The sequence below is a fragment of the Octopus bimaculoides genome, chromosome 2, assembly GCF_046866305.1.
Source record: "Octopus bimaculoides isolate indiv1 chromosome 2, ASM4686630v1, whole genome shotgun sequence".
Taxonomy (NCBI): Eukaryota; Metazoa; Mollusca; class Cephalopoda; order Octopoda; family Octopodidae; genus Octopus; species Octopus bimaculoides.
In genome coordinates, this window is record NC_142929.1 from 128263387 (window position 1) to 128278914 (window position 15528).

Here is a 15528-nt window from a genome sequence, read left to right on the forward strand (position 1 = left end):
ATGTATGTATGTATGTATGTATGTATGTATGTATGTGAAAAAGAAGAACGAAAATGCTACTTTTTAAAAAATTAGGTACATTTGAATTTCTTTATATAAATACATTAAAAGAAAAACGTTTGGATCTTTTTGGTTTGACGGGCAACATTTTTCATTTATGTTTTATGTAGTGTTTTTGGTACCGAAACACTTTCAAACTTCGTATACTTGTATATTTTGTGTTATAGAACAGATAAAAATGTTTGTATTTCTTTTTGAATCTCTAGTGAGCATAGGTAGATTTTGTACAATAGTGTTGTATGCCTCACTGTTTCTAGGGTTGTGGGTTGATATATACAGTAGTGTTTTGAGATGAGGCGTGGTGTTACGTTTTGTTGCCCTGAGTGTTTTAATATCTCATTGTTTAGCACGCTTAATTCCATCTTCTATAAGTGAGGGTGGATATTGTCTTTCAGTTAGTGTTGTTTCTGCAGAATTTCGAAATATTGTCTTTAATTTCATTGTGGTTAGATCTTCGTGGGGTTCGAGTAAATTTTAATCCTTTAGCTAGTATACTGATTTTTGCTGTAGAGAGAATTTTTTATTGAATCGGAGATCAAAGATATTAGAAATAAAAATATAAAAGAGGACCTTGTTTTAAAACTAAAATTAAAATTCTTTCTGTCTACATGCGTGTTCCTTTATTCTATATTAAATACGGCATAGTGTACATAAAATGATTTGACCTTTGTACTCTTTTGATATAAGATCTTGTGTAAGAAAAAATTTCAAGGATATCTGGCCACTAAAAGCCTTTAAAAGTTTTTCATTATTCTTTCAAAGCGTTAGAAAAAGTTGATCTATTTTCTGAATGACAAAGAATATGAAAAGCACGCACTAGTAGAACACACACGCACGCAGATACCTACATGCTTGCATGTATGCATGCATGCATACATACATATTTAAAATAGTTAAGAAAAATTATATTAATGTATTTTTCTGTTGAAGTTCCATATTTTTACATCTGAAGATAGCGCAATATTTAAATTGATGTAATGATTGCATTGTTCAATTAAACGGAGCCGCTTGAAATGGTCGTACTGTGTTACTACTTGAAATCTGTTACTTATTTTGATTTTATTCACCTTACTTCGAGCTGTGTGGATAACACCGGACTGACTTGGTGCTTCAATTTAGGTACCTAATTCAACTGAATCGTAATTTCTACATACATACATACATACAAATAATACTTTGGTACAAATACATGCGCATGAACACATACACATATGCGCGTGCACCTACATATACTGTATGACAAATTATTATTTACTTAATAAATCGTCTGAATGCAACATCAAGCGTTTTTAGAATTCTTTTTATATTTTTTGTTAATATTTTACTGGAATAACAGAAATTTACTGAAAGGAAATTCATTTGAGAAAGTCACACAAAGTAAAATTCTTATGAAACCGTCGCACTTACTTGTAGTTGAGTGATTTGCATACAACATAAGCATTTGTGTTGTCAAAGCCGTCGTCGCATATTGAACCCCAAGAATTGTTGTGAAATATCTCCACTCGGCCTTTGATGGTGTTTAAACCATTTGTCTCAAATGGAACGATTTTAACTGGAATAAAAGATGTGTGAAGATTGGAATTAATCAATAGCTATAACAATGTACTATGTACATAAGCTTATTATTGTAGTAGGTTGCGGACAGCAAGCCATCCTCACAATTATGAGTCTCATTAGACTCTCATATAGCTTTATTTATCTTTAGCGTGATCTCTGGATTTAATCTAAGATTTTGCGTATGTTCTGTAACGTCCAGAAAACGTTGCTTTATGTCAAACATTAACAAAAATAATCATCCATTTTATTCCACAACACTAAGCCGCTTTGTTGAGTAGTTGTGTATTCACAGCACTTTTGTATGTTACAGATTATAAGGAGGGTTTGAACTTAATTAGAGAGCCCGTGTAATAAAACTACTCAAGAGATTAGAAATCGCGAAATTTACTTTGTGATAGATAATGTATTCACAATATGGATTATAGCCCTCAAAGTTTTAGCATGAAGAATAGATATGTCTCTGTATGCATGATACATGATGTCATATGTTGGGAGGTGTAATGTCTTATTTCATGGTGATGCCAGTTTGAAACTTTCATACTAATAACTCAATCAACTATTATAAGAAGAAGTAGTTGCGTGAATGTGTACATAGCTAAAAGGAAGAATATTAGATCTAATTGCTTCCTAACATTGTTGACATTGTTGACTTCTGAGAGGATGCGTGATGCAGCAATTGTAGTAATATGAACAATATGACAACGAAGTTCAAATGCTTAGTTTTCCAACCGAATCAACTACAATAAAATGTCAGTACCAAGGAAGAGTTTAAATTCAGAATGAAGAGGATATAACTAAATATAATACTTTTTGTTAGATCCTCTGTAGTCTCAACAATGTCTACAATCATTAATGATAATTGTAAGGATTTCTAACATTAGCATAGGACTACACATCTTTGAACGAGATGTAGTCGACTTAATTAGCTCAGACAATGAAGCGCAAATATCAGCATCACCAGGTTTTGAGAGCAGACGTTAATGAAGGTAGCCACACGTTACAAAGTGTTTAATCCATTGTCTTATCGTTTCTTTCATTCCGTTCTCCCCACAATTTGCAACATGGGCAAACGACTACACATTTTGGGATGGGGGTCGAGTCGAGTAAGATGAAATGAGTAAGTGATTAATGCTTATGCCATTATGCTTATGCTTATGCTATTGGATGGAATTTAAGTTCAGAAATGAAAGACAACACTTGGGTATTTTTTGGTACTCTACTAAATCTACCACCACTACCTTTACCTATAAGTATGATAAAGGTAAAATAATTTCGAACGAGAATGAGATGCATGTTAATACTAACTAGAGCCTTTCAGATTACAGTTAAATTTTGTTCCATGTTTTTCTTAACGATCTTTCACGAAGGTACAAGGCTGTAAATTTGTGGAAGAGTGAGAATGTGACTTATCCATACTTGTCTTTAATAGCATTGAAGCGTAATGGAAAATAGATTTGCATTAAAAAAGCAGCAAAATCTGCTCATATACTTTGTTCACCTGATGCGTATCCTTTTATCTATGGCACATGTAATTACATTATTAAAAAAAAGATTATATATCAGAATTAGAGTAGATGTCAGTTTGGTTTTAGCATCACACAGTCGGATGCTCAATTCTAGTCAAAGTCAACTTTACCCTTCATTCATCGGAGATCGACGAAATAAAACTTGGTTACGCATATATATACATATATATATATATATATATATATATATATATATATATATATACACACACATATTACTTGCCAGCTTAAGAGTTTGGGATGCTGCAGGTATTTTTCCAATTGAATATGTCGCTTATCAACATATGGTTTTGATTAAGTCACGGCATCGCCTTAACACTGTGATCTATTCATCTAGTATCCCCATTCTCACCGCACATTTACCTGTACGTTCTCACCGAACACACTTACAAGGGGATTCGGTTACTAATGAGTGATGTGTCTTTGTACTAGACATAGCCCAGTGTTGGAGACAGCCCAGTATATCAAAAATAAGTTCACCAAGATAAGTAAGAATCATCTATTCATAACACTGAACTAGTTTTTCTTTTTGTCTTCCTTTTTAAAAAATTACAATCACACTTTAAAGATGGGGGATTATTTTATTTTAATGTAGTAGAAACAAATTTGTTCCTTACCGTTTGTGACTTGGCAGTTGTCACGTTTGAATAAGAATAACAGCAGCGTGCACAAGAGACAAATGTTTTTTTTCATATTGCACTGCTTCCAAGCAGAGTAACAGGTAACCCTGCAGATGCTGTTCTTTCACTCTCTTCACTCGGACTTTATGTGAAATCTGCATTACATATGAACATATATTTTGATATGAATGTTTTAAAGACATGTTTTAGATATTTAAAGGTAAAGGATATTTAAAGGAAGAGAATTTTAAAAAAAAGACGCATTTCGCTTATAGGTGAGGCACTTCAATTAAATAAAGGTCTATGTCAATGAACATTAACTCAAGATTCGACTGAGTCTTTATAGAAGCGCCTACTGAATTTACTTTTCAAAGAGTGCTTTAGTTAGACCATTATATCAAAAATAAAGTTCACCAATTTGGGTTAAGAGGTTTAGTCGATTACATCGAGCCCAGTACTTGACTGGTACTTATTTTATCAACTCCAGAAGGATGAATAGTAAAGTTGACTTCGACAAGATTTGAATTGCGAAAGAAAAACGTCAGAAGAGATGCCACTAAGCGTTATATTGAACCCTGCTAACGATTCTGCCAGCTCTCCGACTTGTTATAATAATACTCTCCAGTTAGATATATTAACCAGAAAAAATAATTAGAGCATTAGAAAATGAATTTTTCTTTGTATTTATTATTTGTTCCCAGCTCTTTATCGCCTAAGTTCAAATCCTGCCGAGGACAACTTTGTCTTTCATCCTTTTGGAGTCGATTAAAAAAGTACCAGTTGAATATTGAGGTTGATATAATCGACTTGTCCTCAGGAAAAAAAAAAATATTTGTTGGTAAGAATAAGGCGTCGTTTTGGTGCTTGAGTTGTTATTGAATTTTGTTCTTCAAAAAAGTTATTCGTTTCGTTATCAAACTAGCCACCATCACCCGAGGCTACTTGGCTTTATGACATTTTCGCTCCTTCGGGACGGAATCTGTGTTTTATTTTGTAGCTTTGACTCACTTTTTTGGCAAAAAGTCAAAGGAGTGAGACCAGATGCTGGAAGAGCAGTTTCAACGCTGTCTTTCCATCTTTAAAATAATGCACCATCACCACCACCACTGCGAGCTGGCAGAATCGTTAACACGCCGGACCAAATGCTTAGCGGTATTTCGCCCACCGCTACATTCTGTGTTCAAATTCCACCGGGGTCGACCTTGCCTTTCATCCTTTCGGGGTTGATAAATTACGTACCAGTTACATACTAGGGTCGATATAATCGGCTAGCACCCTCCCCCTAAAATTTCAAGGCCTTGTGCCTAGAGTAGAAATAATAATAATAATAATCATTATTATTATTTCTCTCAACACTTTCGGGCCAACATAGCAGATATCAGAGTGGGTTGCATAAATGGGCGCGGCCTGAGATCACCCTTGAAGCAAGGCCACATCCTTAATAGATGTGATAGCAACCAGTGAAACCAGAATCTTTGACACACGTGATTTAGCCCCCAATTTCGATGATTTTGAGATCTACGCATCTCTTAGTCAGCCTGGAATGAGAGGCAGGGTGACAGTGCTGTTTAGGAAAGGTGTGGATCTCGTGGTTCGGACAATCTTCCTGGGCCCGGAGGAGGTGGTCCTGGATGTGAGTAACAGCGAAAGTGGTGCCTTTAGACTAGTCGCTGTATACGCTCCGACAGGGGCGGGGTTGCCAGATTTCTTCAGACGATTGGAGGTTTTCCTTGGGACGTCACGCTCTTTAATACTAGTGGGCGACTGGAACGCCATCTTGGACGCACGTCTGGATAGGGTGGGACTAGCTGATAGGAGAGGGGGAGTAAAAGCTCCACAAACCAACTCAGTCACTTCCAGTTGGCTGATAAGTACTGACTGGATTTCTCGGATGCGCCAATGTGGACCTGGGCAAACCGCATCGGATCTTACAGATCATATCTAGAAATAGTACTTTGTAGGCTTGTAGATAGACATAGTGTAAGTTGTCTATAGTTCAAAGTCGTTGGCTACACGAACAACAAATTTGTGATTTGTACGGTCAACAGAGATAGGATCCATACACAGGGCCCCGGATACTGGAATCCTTCCCGGCGCGCCAATCTTTCAGAGACCGGGTTAGCAAGTTAACCTATCGGAAGTTGTCGAAACAACCGATGGTTGATAGCTCTGAAAAGGGCTATTAGAGTAGAGGCGGTAGAGTTTAGTAAGGAAATAGCGTTAGAGGTATCTTGGACGGCTGATGTGCTGGCGGCGATATTGTCTCTTGATTTCTTCAATGCCAAGAACGAAGGTTGCGTTATCAGAGCTTGTGCGCGTGCACTGAAACAGGAGGAGACGAAAGCCGTTCGATGAGCCCGGGTGACGGAGGCGTTACGTGGAAACAAAGCTACAATTCGGTCTTTGAGGAGCAGTGATGAGTACATGATACCCGAGTCCAAGTAGACGTGCGCAGGATTTCAGCGGCACTTTGCTGAACTGTACGGGGCGCACGGTGTGTCGGGGACAGTGATGGATGTCACCTTCTGTCACAGTGACAATTCCGCATCCCTTCAGCCAGGGATGCGGAATTGTACGAAATACCGAAAACAGCCGAAGATATACGGGACGTGATGACTAACTGCGTAAGAGAGAAGTCTCCAGGGTTGGATGGTTTACCCTTCGAGCTTTATTTTCATACGCCAGATTTCTTCAGTGATCTCTTGGCAGATGTCTACAACTAGCAGCAGAACGGGAGAATTTCCAGTGCTGTGAGCCGTGGATCGGTGATGTTGTTGGGAAAGGACCCGAACAAGGGGAACCAAATTAAATTTTTTTTAGGCCTATAACTCTGTTGAATGCAGATTATAAGATTTTTGCTAAGCATTTCACCCGGCGTGCTAACGTTCCTGCCAGCTCACCACCTTCCACGAGACAATAAATTGACGCTGAGATACTCTTCAATGCTATACGGAGAAAGAAGTGTTTTGATTGCTATACCAAAGGCCCACCACGGCCAAAAAGAATCCAAACCTTTAAAAATAAAGAATATTAATGGAGCAATCCAATAAAAACAGCATCCAACCCGTTGTAAGCACAACAATCCAGATATAGCTGTAGGCATAACAACAGATTCCTGCCCCACCCTCCGACTTTGGATGATCATAACTTTCAGAAAAAGGGATATTTTTTAATGAAATGTTCTACAAATATACCTCGGACTATCTACAGATGCACAAACGCACAAAACGGAGAAAATGAAACAAATATGAACGACTTGTTTCGAAACACCCCCGAGTGGGGAACGGTCCTCAAAAGTATCCCAAATTGTTTACCCCGCCCAAGTTCCTATGTTCTCGGAATCTACATATCCATTTTCTTGGAAGTTAAGACGAATTGAAGTGGACGCCGGTGAATTTTCCGAAATTCCTCACCTCATCCCCTCCAGAAACACTTTCCCCTCAAAAGTTTTGTATATTCGGAATCTGCATGATATAACACATATTTGTAGAAAATTTCATTCAAAAATATCCATTTTTCTGAAAGTTATGATCATCCAAAGTCGGCGTTGGGGACAGGAATCTGTAGTTATGCCATAGTTGTATGGGTCAAGGAACAAGAGCTGTGCACCATTATAGAGATCAGTTGTCCCGCTGATGAGAATGTCTCTTCAGAAGTTTGAAGAGTAGAACATCTAAAGAGAACTGATGACAAATCTACAACTCTAATACCTAGGCAATAAATTTTTACTTGTTTCTGTTAAAATAGGTTCACTTGGCTAAGTAAGAAAAACAATTGCATAGAAGTCTAAAAATATTTGTGTTCTCCCCAAAAGAACCAAACAAACTGATTCGCATTCTCCAGATATAATTGATCAGAGGAACAGTATAGATTTGTAAAACATTTCAGTGATTCTCCATCTAGGGGTTCCTTGATGAACATATGCACATAATCCTTACACACACACACTATATAGTAACGAAACATACAAACTTGTTCTGTTGTGACGCGCTCACAACACACAAAGGCGCGTGCACAATTTTAATATCCAGATATCAATCATTCCAGGTAACCACAAACCCCAGGCGCTGTCTTGATATAAACGAAAGAGCCTCGCCACTGTGAAATACTGTATACTAGACGTGTTTGCAAAATAAGGGAAATAAAAATGAGCGAAAAAAAGCAACAAAAACAAGTAATCGAGTATTTTATGCTCTTGGTTAAACATAACACCTTTTCTGAAAGGTGATGGATGGCAGTGAAGTTAGAGCCCAGGACAAAATACCTTGTAGTTGTTAAGTACGTTAGTTATGTTCTTTTAAGCTAAGAGGTGCGTTAAGTACCTTTCCTTGTAGAAAAAAAATGATAACAATATAGCTTCTTGTAACTCGACCCAAATCTTGTAGTTTTTAAAGAAAGACGGTTTTTTGTGATATTCATACTTTGTCAATGGCGAAACGTCTATCCGAAATCAAAACTTTCTCTCTAGGAGTTTACCGTATTTTTTGGCAAAGGAGCAGAGGCATATTTGACGCACCTCATTTTCAACAGCACATATTTCAGAGAAAACAGATTTTAGTGCATTAAAGTATATAACATTTTAAGCAAACTAGCAGAGTAATACATTACAAAATATTAAGAGAACCTTAGCTAGAGCCAAACATATTACTGCATGTTAACCCTTTAGTATTTAAATCGGCCATATCCGGCCCAAATATTCTTCTTGTTTTATGTTCAAACTGGCCAGATCCAGCCTCTCACACCTACCCTTTAATATCATTCTAAAAATAAACAATCACATCTTCGAAATCTCAAAGCTATGAGATAATACAGGGTTTATAAAATGTGAATATATAATTATTACATTTGTATTAATTATATTAATCTGAATGCTAAAAACTAAATATTATTATTATAAGCATAAAGAAACCAAGTTGGACAAAATATTTAGCGGCATTGCTTCCGGTTTTACGTTCTGGGTTCAAATCTCCGCGCAGTCGACTTTGCCTTTCATCATTTTGGGGTCAATAAAATAAAGTACCGGTCAAATCATACTCCCTTACCCCAAATTTTAGGCTTTATACCTATATTAGAAAGGATTATTACGGAGTTAGCTTAGTTAGAGGAGACCGTTCGGATCAAAGTCTGCCTGCTCATACCAGTGAGCATTAGGGACAAAATTAAGTTATGGGAGGCTCAACTTCGCATATAGGACCCGAAGTGATTTTTTTTTTTTTAGATAATTTCATGGGGGGAAAATGTGTCGTATATGCCATCAAATATAATAACTCTTGTTCTCCAGTATTCGCTGCTACTTTGAACTAAGTGTTATGTAATGCAGCAGAAATTTAAAATAATGTCATCTACTTCTGAGATTTCTTAACTCTTAATACTGAATAATTCTGTTGGCCTTAGAACAAGGGTTTTTTTTATCTGTTGTCGAAGCGCACGTGAGCGTTCTGATAGTGCATTACCTGTCTGGCCAACGCACAGTTCTTCACAATTTGGGCATTTGATGCAGCAGATAAGATTTCTACTTTTGCAGTTCATGTTCGCATTGGTGAATATTTTCCCTGTTTTTGTGTTCATATATGGGCCGGTATGAATTAATTGGCATGTACCGCATCGGCTATCATTGCATTTGGACACAGTGAATGTTTGATTTTTGTTGCTAAGGTCAAACCTTGCTGTTGTTAATAATTTTTTCAAGCTTTTAGGCTGTCTCTTACTGAGTTATACTTTGATCTGTAATGATATTTCTCAATTCCTTACTTTGTGCAAGGATTGGTAGGTTTGCTTTAGCGATATTGAAGATGTTCTGGTGGCATAGATTGTGTCACTATAAATGGTATAATTTGCTCTTGTTTTTCTCTTCTTTGCGGTGTCCTCAGTTGTTGTATGGGTATTTTCGAAGCCCGCTGAATACCATTTTCTATAAGTTGTGACGGGTATTTTTGTTTGATCAGAAATTTTTTCAGTTCCATCAGGCGCTGATTTCTGGTCTTTAGATCCTCTACAATGGTACGGATTCTTCTGGCTAAGCAGTATGGGATGTTACGTGCACGCGCATTAACAACGGCCAGTCATTTATGTTCGAATCTGCTAAAACGTATTAAGAATGAATTGATACATTATATATATATATATATATATATATGCTTCAAAACCACATGGTTCTGGGTTCAGTCCCACCGCGTGGCACCTTGGGAAAGTATCTTCTACTATAGCCTCGAGCCGACCAAAACCATGTGAGTGGATTTGGTAGATGGAAACTAACAGAATCCGTCGTATGTATATATATGTATATGTGTGTGTTTGTGTGCTTGTGTGTCTGTGTCTGTCCCCCCAGCATCGCTTGACAACCGATGTCGGCATGTTTACGCCCCCGTAACTTAGCGGTTTGGCAAAAGAGATCGATAGAATAAGTACTAGGCTTACAAAGAATAAGTCCTGGAGTTGATTTGTTCGACTAAATGCGGTGCTCCAGTATGGCTTCAGTCAAATGACTGAAACAACTAAAAGAATATATATGTGTGTGTGTGTGTGTGTGTGTGTGTGTGTGTGTGTGTGTGTGCGTGCGTGCGCGCGCGCGTGTGTAAACAAAGCAAAAAATGAAACATAAACATAACAGGCGACAACAAAACATTCGGAGAGTTAGACAATACAAAAAAAAAAGGACAGGAAAAAACAAGGACGGGTCATTCGGAGCTTTCAATCTTCAGTCGAGTACCAGATAGCCTTAGCAGTTTTGGCCGGTTCCTCTCGAGACCGCTCTAATCTGGCCGGCCCCAAGAAAATCTAAGCTAAGAGCAGTAGATTCTTTGGAAGAAAACAAGCGAATGTATACGAAAACAAGGACGAAAAAAAAAACCGGAGAAATGGTATATAATTACAAATACAAACAACGGGTGTCTGCAAGATTGTTTATGTGAATATATCAGTAAATATATAAGACTGGACGGGCACGGGTAGAATACATTTCGTCATAGGTTTTCTTATACAGGGTGTCCACAAAGTCTGGGTACATGGAGTAAATAAAATCATAATATAAACAATTAAATATAAGAAGTAATAATTTCTTGAAGTATGTGTTAATCCCCATGTACCCAGACTTTGTGGACACCCTGTAGGTTGAGCTGGAGTGAAATAAACACAGCAAACTACACATGATTATTACAAGGAAAAAAAAAAAAAAAAGAAACTCGCACTCACACCTACACAGAAGCTGACTATCCTACATAATAGCAACTGAGCAAAGAGATACATACCTGAAATCTAGCCTTTTTAACCCTGGTCTCTTCGTGTGTGTTACTTAAGTATTCACACCCGTCACAGTAGAGGTAACATCGCCCTAGCAACCGATAATCAAAGCTATTAAGTTACATTCTATTTTCGCAATATTTCCTAATACCGTTTAACTACAAGTGTCACCTGGTTACGTAAACGATCTCGGTTACTAATACACAAAAGACTCGCCATGATTGTGTTAATGCAATCAATATTCAATGGTTGCTAGCAACAAGAAGATCGACTGTTAAAAAGTTGTTTCAATTAAAGGTTTTTACTTCTAATGGCATCACCACACATCTCTCTCTCTCTCTCTCTCCCTCTCCCTCTCCTCTAGCTCTTTCTTCTCTCTCTACTACCCTTCATTCTCCTCTCTGCTTTCCCGTCCCCTTTTCTCCATCATTCACTCTTCTCTCTATTTTCTTTTCTTTCGCTTTTTACTGTCTCACTATTCTCGCTTTCTCTCTTTCAATTTCTATGCCTCACACTTACCACTCTCTCTCTCTCTCTCTCACACACACACACACACACACACATTTATCTGTCCCTCCCCGTTTTCTCTAATTCTCTCTCTCTCCCTCTTTTTCTCTCTTACACACACACACACGCACACGCACACACACACACATATCTGTCCCTCCCCGTTTTCTCTAATTCTCTCTCTCTCTCTATCTTATTTCTTTACTGCCCACAAGGGGCTAAACACAGAGGGGACAAACAAGGACAGACAAACGGATTAAGTCGATTATATCGACCCCAGTGCCTAACTGGAACTTATTTAATCGACCCCGAAAGGATGAAAGGCAAAGTTGACCTGGGCGGAATTTGAACTCAGAACGTAGCGGCAGACGAAATACCGCTAAACATTTCGCCCGGCGTGCTATCGTTTCTGCCAGCTCGCCGCCTCTTTCTCTCTATCTATCTGTCTATCTATCTCACGGTACATTAGTTTCTATTACATTGTTGTCTTATAAGTATTAGGTCTTCATTTGACACAATGCGTTTGTATTCGACAGCCGACAATATCACCGAACGAAGCATGTCATCATCTGATTAATTAAGTTATTTCATTAATTCAGTGTTTCTCTCAGTGCCCTCCCTCCACTAGTGAGACAGATATATATTGTCTAATATAATAAAGTTAAGATAGTTTCAAACTATTTAATCTTGTCCAAAGCTATAGCGAACAAAGAAGAATTATATGGGTGCAAAGTTTAAGTTTCTTCACTAATAACTGACACTCCATCGGTTACAACGGCGAGTATTCCAGTTGATCCGATCAACAGAACAGCCTGCTCGTGAAATTAACGTGCTAGTGGCCGAGCACTCCACTGACACACATACCCTCAACGTAGTTTTGAGGGAAAATCAGCGTGACGAAGCTGACCCTTTGAAATACAAATATCACTCATTTTTGCCAGCTGAGTGGATAAAGCAATGTGAGACAAAGAGTCTTGCTCAAGGACACATTGCGCCGCTGGGAATCGAACTCACTACCTTATGATCGTAAGTCGAATACCCTAACTACAAAGGCACGCATCTTCACTCTCATTAAGAAAGGTGGGGATTCACACTCATTTGTTTTTACATACTTAACAGTTTTGCCAGAGGTATTTGTCACCAGGACCTCTGAGAGAAATTTGGCACGGCGAAACAAGTCGACTTTCAGAAAGGGGAAACTCAAAATTCACAAAGGGGTAGTAAGTTTTTTTATATTTTATTCTATATTATTTATTTTTTTTTTTTTTTACCTAGGGATAAGCTCCGCAGATAGTTATAGACTTCCTTTTGTACGAGGGTTGTATGAAAAGTTTTGAGCCTAACCTAGAAACGGGGCTGCTATATAGCTGAAACAATTTTTTCTGGTAAGTACAGTCTTTTCGGAGTATTCTTGCCCATTTTCATGATTCTGATATTTTAATTTTTTTTTGTTGCAGATTTTTTAATAAACAAGCTTCGAGTTTACAAGGAAAATGGAAAAAACTGAGTGTCGTCCTGTCATAAAGTACCTTCATTTGAAAGGCATGACTCCATCAGAAATTCATGAAGATCTGGTGAGGACCTTAACAGACAATGCTCCTTCATATCCAACAGTCAAACGCTGGGTAAATGAATTTAAGCGTAGCAGAGAGTGTGCGGAAGATGATCCCAGACCAGGGAGACCTCCAACTGCAACCACCAAGGATAACCATGACCTTGCTCTTGGTATGATAATGCAAGATCGCCGAATGTCATATCGTCAGATAGCCGAGAGACTGGGCATCTCAACAGAAAGTACAGACAACATTGTGACAAAAGAACTTGGGTTCTCAAAGGTTTCTGCAAGGTGGGTCCCTCGCCTTTTGACTCCTGAACAAAAACGTACCAGGTGCACTTTGTCCACGAGCAATCTGGAACTGTTTGAAGCTGATGAAGAGAATTTTCTTGCTCGTTTCATCACTATGGACAAAAGTTGGGTCCATCACTACCAGCCTGAAACCAAAGAACAATCAAAGCAGTGGGAGCACACATCTTCTCCTACCCCAAAAAAGGCCAGGGTCATTCCTTCAGTTGGCAAGGTCATGGTGTCCGTTTTTTGGGATTCTCAAGGTGTCTTGCTGATCGATTACCTTGAAAAGGGTCACACCGTGACAGGGCCGTATCATTCTCAGCTACTGAAACGCCTCAAAGAAAAAAGGCCGGGAATGCTCACCAGAGGAGTCCATTTTCATCATGATAATGCTCCAGCCCACACCTTAGTGGTTGCCATGGCAACAGTTCGTGATTGTGGATACGAACTTGTTCCCCATCCGCCTTATTCGCCAGACTTTCATCTATTTCCAATAATGAAAAAAGCCCTGGCTGGTCACCATTTTGCCAGTGACAATGACGTCATAAACACTGTAGGAAGTTTCTTGGAGTCTCAAACAAAAGAGTTCTTCTACGCCGGGATAATGGCGCTTCAGCACCACTGGAGAAAGTGTTCAGCCATCGAGGCAAGACTATGTTGAAAAATAAATCATCAGAAGTCTTGTACCATGTTTTGTTTTTTGAGGCTCAAGACTTTTCATACACCCCTCGTACCTCATCATAAAATTTTTTTTTAAATATTATACATGGTGGAAAATTGATTTCCAGGCATGTCTTATAATAATAATGATGTGAAAGTCATAAAAATTAAGAATTACTATTAAAGAAAACTTAATTTCTGTATTATGTCCCAATTTGCCCAACGTTAAGGCCTAAATTGTCTAACTCTATGAAATTTGCCTAACCTTGGGACATGAATAAACACAATACAGAAATTAAGCCTTTTTAATAGAAATTCTTAATTTTTATGACTTTCTCATCATCTTTATTATAACACATGGTAGGAAATCATTTTTCCATCATGTGTAATATTTTTAAAAACATTTTTATGAGGTGGGGGGGTGTACAAAAGGAAGTCTTTCCGACTCCTTCTTGCCTATTTGAACCTGAACCGCCTGTTTATGAGTCCTGTTTGACAGTTTGAGAACCGCTGCATTACCTGTCTTTGGCGATTATGTTGTATTTATATTGTGGCAATAGCTAACATATTTCAACTAGTGACCAAAAAGAAAAAAAGTGTTTACTGTCATTGACTAATAACGTAAGACCCACAGAGTGTCTAACTAAATAGCTTTAACATTTAGTTTCAACATAAGGCGGTGAGCTGGCAGAATCGTTAGCACCCTGGACGAAATGCTTAGCGGTATTTCGTCTGCCGCTACGTTCTGAGTTCAAATTCCGCCGAGATCGACTTTGCCTTTCATCCTTTCGGGGTCGATGAAATAAGTACCAATGAAACACTGGGGTTGATGTAATTGAATTGTGCCCCGCTCGCAAAATGTCAGGCCTTGTACCTCTAGCTGTGAGAGTCGTTACCACGCCGGGCAAAATGCTTAGCAGTATTTCGTCTGCTTTTACGTTCTGAGTTCAAATTCCGCCGAGGTCAACTATGCCTTTCATCCTTTCGGAGTCGATAAAGTAAGTACCATCTAAAGTCGATGTAATCAACTAATCTCCTCCCACCAAACTGCCGGCCTTGTGCCAAAATTTGAAATCAAGATCTAGTTTCATTTTACACGTTCTATGTTTAAATGTCGCCCAAGTTCTTCTAATAAACACAATTTCAATCGATTGTATTTCGTTAAAAATATCTTGGCATTTGTTTTGTCGATAAATTATGGAGGAGGCATTGATTGAAAAAGTTGTGGTACTACTTAAATACAGAGGTCCCTTAACGGTACTACTACTTAAATACAGGTGTTACGTACAAAACATTTTAAATGTACGCTGTGTGGACGTGTAATGACACCCTAACCCTAAAACTAACCCTCCTCTTCATATCGTTACGTAGATGCACCGGGGCCTCTGTATTTAAGTAGTGTCAAAGTGGTAAAAAGAGGTCAATGAAGAGTTGGACTTTACCAGTTTAGGAAGTATATTTAGCTGTGTGCATTTAAGGAGCTTTGAAATGTATAAATGCATGTTTTACA

At 38.2% G+C, this 15528-nt stretch overlaps 1 protein-coding gene across 2 annotated transcripts in view; it reads right to left on the reverse strand.

The window, feature by feature from the left end:
• The window catches only part of LOC106882971 (uncharacterized), a 28722-nt gene extending 17382 nt beyond the window's left edge, over positions 1 to 11340 (reverse strand). Inside the window, exons 1-3 of one of the 2 annotated variants that reach the window (XM_052965588.2) lie at positions 11011 to 11340; positions 3761 to 3918; positions 1468 to 1612 (exon numbers count right to left, since the gene is read on the reverse strand). In XM_052965588.2, coding sequence (XP_052821548.1) covers positions 1468 to 1612; positions 3761 to 3836 — 221 coding nt within the window. In that variant the 5' untranslated portion in view covers positions 3837 to 3918; positions 11011 to 11340. The remainder of the gene's footprint in view (positions 1 to 1467; positions 1613 to 3760; positions 3919 to 11010) is intronic. The other variant, XM_089347668.1, reaches the window with a different exon arrangement.
• Positions 11341 to 15528: the final 4188 nt, after the last annotated feature.